General features: G+C 28.6%; 1 protein-coding gene across 8 annotated transcripts in view; it reads right to left on the bottom strand.

The window, feature by feature from the left end:
* Nucleotides 1–13,890, bottom strand: part of LOC111639281 (potassium voltage-gated channel protein Shaker-like) — a 135,552-nt gene that overhangs the window by 107,514 nt on the left and 14,148 nt on the right. The window contains exons 1-2 of one of the 8 annotated variants that reach the window (XM_023385118.1): nt 4,341–6,079; nt 1,269–2,841 (exon numbers count right to left, since the gene is read on the bottom strand). The exons of 2 other annotated variants lie outside the window; for them this stretch is intronic. In XM_023385118.1, the coding sequence (XP_023240886.1) occupies nt 1,308–2,841; nt 4,341–4,432 (1,626 nt within the window). In that variant the 5' untranslated portion in view covers nt 4,433–6,079 and the 3' untranslated portion in view covers nt 1,269–1,307. 5 more of the 8 variants (XM_023385120.1, XM_023385119.1, XR_002759035.1 and 2 more) reach the window with 5 other exon arrangements.

Raw genomic sequence — 13,890 nt, 5'->3', positions numbered from 1 at the left:
TTTTGTAATTATATAAAAATACATAATAATAATAAACTTTTAAAATGTCAAAAACAAGCATAAATGCAGACCTCTATCTGAAATAGGACGATCTTTTAATTCAAATGAAATGAATTCCAGAATATATTACAAAATTAGCTATATTCACTATCTTAAATGAATTCTACTTTATGCTTAATGAGTTGTTTTTAATGAAGTAAAATTAAAGTAAATAAAATTCGAAAAACATGATAATTATTAAAACGATGAAAATATAGAATTTATAATGAACGGAGTAGACAGAGTTTTAATAATAACCTACATCAAATATTTATTTTTATTTACTTATTTATTTGGATCTACTATCGTTCAATGAAGAACTTAGGAAATATTTCACTTTTCTTTCGTCAGATGGCACTGTAAGCGTATTGCGAGCGCTACTTAATGATAATTTAAAATATTTAATATCAAATTTACTTAATTTTGATATAATTGAATTACTTTTGACATATATAACAGTATTTAATTTATAACTGATATAAAACATATGAAAGCCTAAAAATGTTTCCATCTTATGCACAGTTTCTGCCTATCGAGAAGAAAAAAAAATTTAATATGAATTTATGATTTCAAATTTATGCTTTAATGTAATATAATAACATGATTTCTAACGAAAATCTATGCTATAATTCGAAATTTTTGAATGAGTCATTATATACATTTTTCTTATATTATACTGTCTTATTATTTTCATATTTTAAAGTACTGAAATTAGGATACATTTTAGTTCACATACAATTGACAATGAAAGAAATTTTATAAATAAAAGGCGTGCTTACTAAAAAATGCGTATGAATAGTAAAATGAAGGGAGAAAAATTTGTTTCGGATAAAATCGGATAAATTACAGTATATTTATATTTTAATAGCATGTTTGTTAGCATTTCTAAAATTTTCGAGTTAAATATCTGAGTTCACGAAACAATAAATTAATAGAATTTGTATTTTACTTATTTAAGCTAAATTTACGAATAAATTAAACCAACGAATAATTGATTAAACGTTTTAAATCCTTAAGATGTTAATTAATTTTTTAAGGGAAACTTTTTTCACTCTTATATCAGTCATAAGTATTATTAAAGATTGCTGTTAAATTATGAAATATTGTTATAAAAATATTCTGTTTTGGCATTTCTTTATATTTTTGTAATAGGTTTAGTCATTAATAGATTTTTCCGTCACACTAATCTATTCTATATTAAACTAAACTTGCCTGAGAAGAAAGGATACACAATAACAGACTCTGGTGGCATCTTACGAAGTATTCCATCAGACGTCTGTCTCAAATGCAGAAGAGTTATTCTGGTTATTGTTATTGTGTCGAGGTATATAGCTGGGCTTTTTGTGTGGGTCCTCGTTAGTGAGCATTATTCCATCTTCTAAATCCATGATGTCGGATGCAGAATCGGTCATAGATTCTCGTTTTAATTTACTGCCAACTGTGCCCGGCAGATAAGGGCAACTGGTTACGTGATTAAAATTCTGCGACATCATCTCCTCCTGATCTGTTTCTCTGTGGTAGAAATAATTAAAATTGGAAACAATAACGGGCACTGGAAGAGCAATTGTCAATACGCCGGCAATGGCACACAAAGAACCAACAATTTTACCCCAAACCCCAACGGGCCTCATATCTCCATAACCCACAGTCGTCATAGTAACTACAGCCCACCAAAATGCATCAGGGATACTTTTGAAATAAGATCTTTCAGAATCTGCTTCAGCATAGTACACAGCACTAGAGAATAATATCACACCAATAAACAAGAAAAATATGAGCAATCCTAGTTCTCTCATGCTTGCTTTTAATGTACGTCCAAGAATTTGAAGACCTTTAGAATGCCTAGAAAGTTTAAATATTCGAAAAACTCTAACAAGACGAATGACCCTTAGAATGGCAAGGGACATCGCCTGGTTATTTCCACTTCTGTCAGTGAGAGTGAGAGGTGAATGGATGTCTTTTTGTTCCGCCACAACAGTAGCTAATGTGATGAAATATGGAATGATGGCAACTAAATCAATGCTATTCATCGGATCTTTAAAAAAGGCTAGTTTATCAGGACAAGCAGTAAAACGTACTAGTAACTCAAAAGTAAACCAAAAAATACAACATGTTTCAATAATGAAGAATGGATCGGTTGTTTTCGGCACTTCATCCTCCACGACCCTTGTCATATTATTAGTAGTATTGAATAGGCGGTAATGCTTGAATTCTGGCAAGGTTTCCAAACAAAATATAAAAATGGACATAAGAATCACGGTTACTGAGATAATTGCCACGATTCTGGCACCTTGCGAACTCTCTGGATATTCAAACAATAGCCACAGTTTTTTATTCCACTCCCTTTTGGGGAGAGGCTTTTCTTCCTCTTTTATAAAACCTTCATCTTCGCGAAATTTATTAAATGCTAAATCACCCAATTCGTAGAATTTGATTTCCTCCGAAAATACATCCAAAGGGACGTTAACTGGTCTCCTGAGCCTTCCTCCACTTTGATAATAATATAAGATGGCATCAAAACTCGGCCTGTTTCTGTCGAAGAAATATTCATTTCTCAATGGATCGAAATAGCGAATTCTTCGAGTGGGATCACCTAAAAGACTGTCGGGAAATTGGTTGAGGGTTCTTAGTTGTGTTTCGAACCTCAATCCGCTGACATTGATGACCACTCTTTCGCAGAAGTCGTGATCGTGGGGAATGGGTTCGAAGGCAGGCATCGATGGCGAGGACACGTGGTCGTTGGACGGGATTTGTTGTCCATCGTTTCCTCTGACATCCTCGCTGCTCAACTTGGGAAGTGACCTAAGGGAAGGAACAGACAGATTACAAGTTGGTAACAAATCATTACCAGCCTCCATCTTGGAGCAAGTAGATGACGAACGCCGATACAACGGCGCATGCAACTCCACATGTTGAGGATGAAGTACGGGGCTAAGACCCCACTTTTCTCCTGATTGTAAGTTCGAAATTTTGGTTATAAAACGCCTATCACGTTTATATATTCGGACGCAAGCCTAATTTTATTGATGGATCCCGGATGTACGCAGCTGTAGCGAGGCTGGACGGACCGCAGCCAATCTGACGTCATCAACCCTCGGCTTGCTGCAGCCGAGGTATCGATTCGACGCGTTCCTTACTCGAACTATTCTATGTTGTATATAAGAGAGAATTTGCAACCGGAAACAACTCGTTACATTACTATCTGATGACAATGCATTTTTGACGATAGACGTTTGAACCCAACCCTTCAAAGTGTTATATATCTTTAATGGCTGAACAATGACTTACCGGCGCAACAACCGATCATTCATCACCTGAATCAATTATTTTTTTAACATTCTAAAATAAAGACAACTTAAATTTTTATTTATCGTTATAAGTTTTAGCTGTCACTGTTGACTGATTTTTTTAATTAAATAATTATCTTGGTAATTGTGTTTTTACTAATGTGCAGTGAAGGTCAAGAATAGTTAGTACATAAACAGTTGTATCTATTTCAAAAAGATAGATTCACATAATGCAAATAGTAATTTTGAAATTTTATTAAACAGGAACCAACTTCAAGAATAGATATGTTAAGAAGTAGTTATTTGAAAAATCAACTCAAGTTTTAGACGAAGAAATTGATGAATTGATAGCCTTGCATCTTGACCGATTTCTGGAATAACTTGATATGTTATCTTTAAAGATTATCTAGAGAGGATGTCTTTATCCATTGAAAAGGGATTTCAATAAGATGAATAAAGAGGCAGGTTACTTAATGCTCTTACAAATAGAATCTCATTCTAGTGGTTATGATGGAAACTAGAAAGGTTGTTCTTCGGATGCATTGGAGAGAGTTCGATTTAAAGTTTAAATAACAAAAAATAAAATGAAATAAAATAAATTGTTAAAATGATTTTATGAGTTATATGTAAAGAACCAAACTGAAATAAGATATTAATGTAAATGATGAAAGTGATGATCAAACCTTAAAGTAAAAAAAAAAATCATTACTCTTAAATACTAATTTTAAGAGGAATGATTTGTACGTAAATTATTAAAATGTCTTTCCGAATTTCTTGCCATCAAACTCTATGAGAAAATATTATCACATTTATCTGTTTTATCTTCGATAATCCGCGGATAAAATTACTTCCGATTTGCAAAAATTTGATAAGCTCTGACACTTTCGATTGGTGAGCATCCAGCATCCGAAATCGATTGTTGAGTTTAGTGAGTCGATTGCTGATAAAGTACGGGTTATAATTTTCCTCTTAAGATATCCGGATTATTCCGTTCTATAAATAGAATATTTTTACCTGTCTAATCCGTCCAGTTCGTCCAGAACCTTGGTAATGCAGTTCTGTGTGAGAGATACAACCAGATTGGCCGCATCCTTCTGGCAGTTCATCAGGCGATAAAATGGAGCGAGGATGTAAGTATACACCCTGGATTATTCAAGAAAATACATTTGATATATATTTAGTACTTAGCACGTGTTGGTGCAGTACGACATCCTAACGAGTTGTTTGATTCCCGACGACGTTCTGCAGTCTCCTCACCCAGCTGATTGGACGGCTGCCTCTTCGCTCTTCTTTCTTCCAACAGATCGTTTCTATCACGCAGTCGCACTAGTTGTCCAGGCAGATCAATGTCAAGTGCGACATCCGAAACAGAATCGAAAGGGTTTATGCGAAATGGCAAGTGTTCTTCGTAATGTCGATAGCTGCATGTTCGTCGTCACGTTAGAAATTATTGTGCAGTGCATTGAAGAATGCTGCTCGAATAAGCTCAGAATAATCAGAAAAATATTATTCATCAATTTCTGCTTAGAAAGAAAAGAATCGATCAACATCTATATGCACGAATTTTACAGTATTTGATCAATTTGCATATATTACCAGGAAAATATATGATTTGTATTGTATTGTGATGTGCAGAAATTAATCAGTCTCGTGCTCAAGACTGAAATTTTAGAACAATTAAATTTAAATGTTGATATACTTGGTTCTAGTCAAGTCTACGCAAGAATCGGAACTACCAAAATGATTTTTGTTTGCATTTGCATTTCCTGTTACGTTCATGTATTTTAATAATTACTTCTGTTTTTTCTTAATTATTAATTCTATCCGTATTCGTTTATTTCCTGATCTACGTATATAAATCCATTTTAAAAAGTGAAATAGGAAAAGTATTAAAATATTATGAAATGGAATAACTGTCATATAATATTTTAAAGTCAAGAAACGTATTGGTTATTCCGTAAAAAATTCTGTGAATTATTTTTATTTTTACGATACACGTATTATAAATGAAAAAAAAAATTTTAAATTTCTTTTCATTCATAGACTAGATTATATTTTTATAGGAAACATGCTCTTAAAACAGATGTTTCGATTGTACTGAAACAAGAATTAGCTTAAAAGTTGGGAGAATGAATTATGAACGACGAATTCATATTATCGTTCCAATATTGAATTCATTCAGTTAGAATAATTGATGATTTTATGCTATTTGTCTCAGTTATAAAAATCTGTGATCTGGTTATCATCATTCGATCGTTTATTATTGAAAGCTTTGCAAGTAACAGATTTTTGTCTTGCTTAATAATTGAACGGAAATCAGTTATTTTATGCCCCATTAAGATAAAGTTCACTAAGCTTGTCTTCAGTTTTAATCTTTCAGCAAATCTTGCATTTAGTCTATAATGCTTCATGGATTTGAGTTTATAATTACAATGCTTAAGTCTTAAATTTAAAACTGTTAACACTATCAAGTTGAAATATTAATTGTTGATTATGAACTGGAAGGATTTATTTTTAGTTGGATTTTTTTGTTAATAATATTAAGCGCTTTTATTTTATATTCTGACTTCTGAGTTAGGAAATTCTAATTCATCATTTGAGATTATTGAGATTAATTTTTTTTTATATGCTTATAAGCAATTTTTCAACTATTTTCTTAATGAAGAAAGAAAGAAAATAATTAATTATTTATTTTAATTCTAAAGAAATTTGATATCTATATTCAGAGTAATTCAAGTTTTTCAAAAGTGTTGCTGGTGTTTAATTCATAAATGATATAAAGCAAATTATCTTTATTCTCTTATACTTGTTATTATGAAACTGGAATTTAAGTTCTATTAAATTCTTAAAGATGTAAAGTAGATACATTTTGGTTTGTTCAATATTACATATTTTCTATGATATTTGTCTTTAAAATATTCTCTCAGTTTAAAGAAATAAAATGTAAAAATCAGATTGAACTTATTAAAAATGTAGAAAATAATAAAGTCCTTAGTTCAAAAATTATCCTTAAATAATCGATCTTTACAGCAAAAGTTCTCATAATAGATTTGTTGGCACTCGCCGATTTGTTCTTCAGTGGATCCTGTCATAGAATGGGTGTCCTACTGTACAGTCAAGGTCACCTCCTGATGATCTTAAATTTTCCATCCAAAATCGATTGACAACCCCTAAGGACAAAATCTAAATTATAAATTTGGAAAAGTCACTTTCCTGCCATTGATAATAATAATTGTAGCGTATATATTTTTATATAAATATACATAGAATACTTTATCGAGCAACTAGTACTTTATTGTTGATGACTGCCATTGATTTTAGTTTCTCACGAAAATCGACTCTGGCCATTCAACTACTTTTCCCTTCTCGCTTAATGGTCTCCGTTTTTCCTATCCACTTAATTTCCACGTTAATTGAATCTTTAACAATACTCTCCAACGATTTAGTTTGGAGATAAATGACGAAACCCAACTGATAAAGCTATTACATATTCGAATTTTCCGGTACACTAATCCGATTTTCAAGTGATTTTGCGGATGATACTGCGCTTCCTTAACCTCTGATTTGGGGGGCGTTACCAATCTCCAGATTATAGGTAATGAAGAAAATCAATAATGGAAATAACAACGCTGCAGAAGTCTAACCGTAACTCACGTTAGCGCTTTTTAAACTAATTTAAGCGTAAATATTCTCGGATGTTTAAAGTTGTATGGCGTACCCCTTATCGTAAAACTAACTAAAACTAACTTTACGCTATTTAGACGTTAAAAACATTTAGACTCGCGAAAAGACTATTATAATTAAAATATTCGTTATTACAAAACTTTGATAAAAGTGTTTTAATGAAGAATCGGCAAAATCGTCTGCTATTTTTCCGTCTTATGCTAGTTTTATCTTCAAAACGCTACTTACTTGAAAGAGAAATATTCCGTCAGAGCATATTCCGTCACGGCAAACATGATATAGGCCAATTAAACAAAGTTGCATACTTTTTAAACAGAGAGAATCGGATGGACCGACTTCTTTCGTGGGTAGTCACTTTGACTCTCCAGCATCCCAAGTGTCACTGGGGAGAATCACGTGATACCGATCGTTGCGCAAACTCAGATGCAACAGAAGACAAAATCGTCTGGGCTGTGGTTTTTATCAAATTTAAAATCTCTTAAACATGATTCAGTTTTCTTATGCAATGGTATTTAAGAATAGCAGTTCATTTATCATTTATAATTTAGTATTCCATGTGTTATTCTAGGATGAGAAGATGAAAATTTATTAGTTGAAATAAAAGAAGCATACAGCTTATAATTATAGGGATGAAAAATTAAATCTTTCTTTCCTTAATTATTTAATACATGATAGAACATCGTTATGTTAAAATTAATTTTTTTTTTTTTTTTGTATATTTACCTCTCAAAATGCTACAAATTACTTTTTCTAAAGATAAGTTATTATTTGTTTTAGAAAGTTTAAATATCGAAAGATTAAATCTATGTAAAGAACAATCTAATTAAAATGACGAACTAATTGAGGATATCGTCTTCAGTCGAAAGGGTTCTGTAAGACCTTCTTTGACCTCTAACTTATTATTAGAGAAGAAAAAGAAATCAAGAATGACAAGAAAAGCTGAAGAAACAACAAATGTCTAAATAATGTCCTCTTAACTGGCACCGATGCAATTTTTCTATCAATCGATATTCTTAAACGGAAGACACTCCTTTTATATAATTTCCAGTTTTAATTTTTTGCGAGAGAAAATTGCCAAATAGTTTCTTTCAATTTTTACAAAATTCGATCATCGAATTAAAAGAACCAAATGCTAATTTTTAATTATTTTCTAAATGCTAATTAAGCTATATAACACTTTATATTTCCTAATAACTGTCGAAATATTTAATAATTTTTACTTTACGTTTTCATTTCTTATTACAGATCTATAAACTTCTGATGAAAATAATCTAACGCCAATATTATATTTACAAATCCAAGTTTCTTTTTATATATTAATTAACTGTTAATTTAAATAATGTTTAAAATATTCTTGAATAAATTTGATCTATTTTCCTAGCAGCATTTTTATTGAAAATATTATAGTATAATAAATTTAAAATATTTATTTAATGATATTTTTAATAAATGAAAATTCAATAATTCCGTAATGTATTAATCAGATTAAATTATCGAGTTAACTTATGTAGTCAAACGGTGGCGCCATCTGGTAATGTATCCCTATCGTTTACAAACTCTGTTTCGATAAAAATGTTTTAACTTAAAGTATATTTGATTCCAGTATGTAAGTTCAGAATCTTACTCACCCATTTCTGCTGGAATAGGCCGACTGATTACTAGGATCGGAACTTTGCTGTCGACTGAAGTTTCCAGATCGTTTACCCCATTGTCCACCCATACTTCTTCCTCCTCCTCTACCTCCGATCCCTCTTACCATAGCCATTCTAACTGTTAATTATATCAAGTGAAATTGAGAATTTTCTTGTTTTTCCTTTTTCTCTTCATTATATCTCGCTGCTTGGAGTAGACATAGCGTTTTATCACATTACAATTCTTCTCACACGCAATTCAACAATGGCGTCACGCTGACTATTTTAAGAAAGGTGTTCACATATCTGGCTATCAGTTTAACAATATATTCCTATAAATTTTTGCAATAACTGACAATTCTTCAAAATTACCTGCAATTGGATTCGGAAAGATGAAATATCACCATTTTTTTATCCGATGATTGCACTTCATATAAAAACTTTCCCGTTGTCATTCTTGCGTGTCATTTTATGGCACATTTTTTTTCTGTAGTGTTGTTTAGTCCTTTTTTTAAATCATGTGACAGCTTCAATAGGACTATGTGCGAACCCACTGTTCATCGTATTTCTCTAGTTCCGTCTGTGTACAGAACTAGTACATTTGGTTGCTATAGAAACAAACAGCCAATAACAAAACCCGAATTATCTTAAACGTGGCGGGTTAACGTTAGACTCGATAGTCATTGGAAATTTTAATATACAAACTCCGTCTAGTGATAAGAAAGAAAACTAATTTAGTAATGGGAGTTGTCCGAAATTTCGTAAGATTGTTAATTATTAATAAAGTAAATAATGAATAAATTACATGTTTTGTGTATCATTCGCTTGTCTTTTTATATTGCTGATTTTAACTTAAAATAATCATTAATCGATTCTGTCTTTAATATCTAATTTGAAAATGCTTTTGTTTACATTCAAACCGTTTTATTAGACTTTTATTTTGACAGTAAAGAAAAAACAGAATATTTTCTGAACGACATTTTAAAAATATTATTTAATTTATATATTGTACAATCATATTGAAACATATTTATAATAAGGCCTTAGTTTGACCACAATCCATATTATGAAATGTATTAGCATAATGTTTTTAAGATGTTATCTGTTACATTTGAATTTCTTTTTAACTAGAGTTTTATTACGGTATAATAATGAGGATTATCCTTTATGAAGGAATAGTATAGTTTATGAAATTAAATATTGATATAACCTAAAAATTAGCTAATATGATTAGACATAAACTTCAAAAAACAGTTTTTTAAATATTAAAACAGATGTTATTAAACAAATGCCTACTCCCAATTTTTACAATTTCAGTAATTTTAGTGTAGCATTATGTTCTTTTATCGAAGTTGTTACATAAGCTAATAAAAAATTTTAAACATATTAATTATGCATTAATTAATTAATTAATTAAAAAATGCCGACATTAAATATGGATATCCTATAAATTTAGTTTATAAATTGTATCATGTGGTATTCTATTAACAAGAATATTTATATAGAAAATTTTTATAACTTTACTTTCGCATTCTATTTTTAACAATTTTCTTACTTCAATATTTGATGATATTACCCTAAATGTTAAGTTATAGTTTCGTTTCATACACATTTTTTAGAATATGATATCTCAGAATTCTCCCTTCCCATGGGATTCATGTTCGACTCTCGTTATGATAAAGGTCATTATTTCTGATTCGTTATGTAAGAAAAACATTAGCATCAAACTAAAATTGATAAATTGCGGCCTGCGTAATCGTTTGATTTTAATTTATTAAATAACACAATATAGCACACTGATCAACTATTGGAATAAAGATCTAACCAGAAACAGTCCATTCGTAAAATTTTGTGAATTTAGAATTTGTTGTTACATTAATTTGTTATTTAAAAATAAATAAATCGTGTTATTTGTCTACTATAAACAATAAACTTTTGAATCATTTTTCAAAAGTTTTATGCGAAATTACATCTCTTATAGTTAATGTCATTGTCTATTAGAAACATAGTTTTAGATTTTTTTTTCTTCAGTAAATTTTGATTTTAAATAATTCAGTTTTTTCTTCCAATAAAAGTTTATAATATTACTCACTGCTTAAATATTAGTAAATTCTTTTATTTTTTATCTTCACCTTACAATTCTTTTTTCCCCTTTTATGATATTTATTTTTTTGTTCAAAATCTTAAAAATCATGTAGAGAAGATTTTTGAACTTACAAAACTTGAAACAATAACTAATCAAAAATTTATTTATCGAAATTTTAATGTTGCGTGAAATAATTACTATAAAAGTGATAAAAATGTTTGCAATTCCTTGACTAGTAATTTATATTTACAAAAAGAATAAAATATTTAAATATAGGGCCTACTATCTAAACGGATCGTTAATTATTCGCGCAATAAACTAACGTTTTCTAATACTAACTAAATGAATAACATTTTTGAATACTTTCCAATTTAGTTTTAGTATTCTCTAGTAAATTTTTAATTTTAGTTTTTATAAATAATTGAACAATTTGTAACATTCGAATTTTAAATGTATTAATAATTCAGAAATGTATTCGTTTTCGATCTATCGATATATTTTGTTGTCAAATAAATATGATGCTATATTTGATGCACTGTTTCTCCTGTCACAAATATATGAAAGTATTGCTGAAAGAGGTAATTGCATAGTAAGTGTTCCTAATATACATAAAAATTAATGTTATACTAATACGCCATAAAATATATATTCAAATTTAATGTTATTAATATTTTATATACGTTTTTAACTGCTACACTAACGTATACAAATACGATTTTTCAATTTAAAATACTTTTTAAGTAAAAAGATAGTACAATATCGAATTATTACATTGTAGGGAGCGGATAAAATAACGAAGAAATTTATGATAGCCTAATAAAATGAATATTCAGATAATAATTATTTCTTACATAAAAATATATACTTAGTATATAGATTATACAGTGATATTATAAAATATGTTTGAAGAATATTAATATTTATATTACTAAGTAACATCCAATGTTTCTCTCGTATGAAACTGGATCAGAAAAATGTTGCATTAATTTCATAATAAAATTGAAATACTTAGAGAAATCAACTGAATAAGAAATGGAAAATTAAATAAAATTTTAGGCAAAATTTAAAATATGTAGTTTTATTACAGACAGGATGTAAGAAAAGTTTTTGACAAGTCATGGAAACATATTTCATATATCAGTATGTTTTAATACGAATAGTAGTATACTAGAGTATATATGCTGAAATTGTATATTCTAAATAAAAAGTCACTTTAGTATGATTTTTTAGTCTGAATTTTATTTGATATTATACATAAACTGAATATTTTCTGAGTCTGATTACCGAATATTCTATAGATGCACAACAAATTCACATATACACACATACTGTATCTATAGAGATGTGTGTATCTATGAATTTGTTGTGTATCTATAGAATATTCTTTAGTTATATATACGTTTTCTTATAATATGATAATTATTTTTTCCTAAAATTTAGCTGATCAGAACCTCTAAGAACAATAAAAAGTATTCTCTTAAGAAAAGTACAGTATTATGTAATATTCTAAAGTATTTATCTTTACCTTAAAAATTCTGCAATTAATTAGAAGTATACAGAAATTTCATTGATGAATTTAGTTTAGATTAATTCTAAGTAAAATTTACAATAACATCTATGAATTAACTTTTAGAAGAGAAATTCATCTTAAATATACGAAAAGTTTTAAATTATTTTCTTTTATACAGTTTATTTCAATAAATGTGATGATTCAGTTTATAATTTAAATGTGTATAAAATATAATATAAAAATAGAAATTCAATTGTATTTGAAAATAATTGAATGTCACGAAATTTTCTTTTTGTTCTAAATGTAATATGGATTAAGTTATTAAATTTGATATTGAAATATCGTTGCCAATTAACTAGCTTCCATACGAATAATCATCGATTGATGCAAGATTGAAAAATAGATATTAATAATTCATAGATTTTTATAATCAAAAACAAGATTTTTCAACTATTGCGTAAAATATTGAACTGATATAAGCCTAATTCTTGGAATTTAAAAAGATCTTTTAAATAAATTCAAACAGTACAAGTTATATATGTATTTACAGTGTATATACAGGGCGAACCAAAAGTAGGTGGACAGTATATGAAATAGGATTTGTGTTAGGGTTATACTATAACAATGGTGTATATTTAACTTGGTTATGGTTGAAAATTATATCAGAGATGATTTCAAGAAATTAATACACAAAGATACTTGTGCAAAAATGTTTGTCGAAGAGTGAAATGGTGAAATGTAGACAGCATTCAAAGCTGTGTAAATTGCGATGGACAGCAATTTGAGCACCTTGCGTCGATAAAATTGTATTTTGTATTAGTAAATATAATTGTATATGTAATCTCAATAAATGTTATCATTTTCTGTCCACCTACTTTTGTTTCATCCTGTATATTCTGTATATCAAATACAAACGAGATATATAAGTAATAATAATAATCATAATAATAATAATAAGATAATAGCGAGCAATGATAAATTATGCTTAACTATAAATGATATCTCAAATTTTATTTTCTAATATTCCTACAAAATGTTTATTTTATAGGAGTATTGTACTTTTACTACAAAAGTGACATATTCAGATATCGTTATTGGGAGCATCAGAATAACTTTGCGTATGAAGTTTTGCTTTTTTCCTTTGTATATAGATATAAAGAGACTTCTTACACATATACATATTATAAAAATACACATAATATATTTTAAAATACATTTTTATTTTATTATATTTTAATTATTTATTCATTTTTATTTTTGGTTAAGGGGAGGCATGTATCACTTCGATCCGTTCCCTCAGTCTGTGTATTCAGAAATAATAATTGATATAATTAACAAAAGTGAAGTGATTTCCTTTAAATATATTTGTGCCAAAATAAATAAAATATTTTAATAATTGTGTTTTAAAATAGCAATTAAATGAACTTAAATCCAAATTATTTATTTAAAAAGTGTAAAATATACGTTATGTATAAATAAATTCCAAAAACATACAGATAAAAAATTACAAAGAAATCTGACAGAGAGTAATAATTACATATTCATTTCAACTGTTAATTTTTAAAATCTTGTCTACCCAAAGTACAGTAAATTCGAAATAATATTTACTCTTTTAAAAAGCACAAAGAAAATTATATTTGTGAAATTTTCATG

This window comes from Centruroides sculpturatus, unplaced genomic scaffold (genome assembly GCF_000671375.1).
Source record: "Centruroides sculpturatus isolate CEXI.00-Female unplaced genomic scaffold, Cexi_2.0 scaffold1125, whole genome shotgun sequence".
Taxonomy (NCBI): Eukaryota; Metazoa; Arthropoda; class Arachnida; order Scorpiones; family Buthidae; genus Centruroides; species Centruroides sculpturatus.
This window is presented reverse-complemented; position numbering and strand designations above follow the sequence as displayed.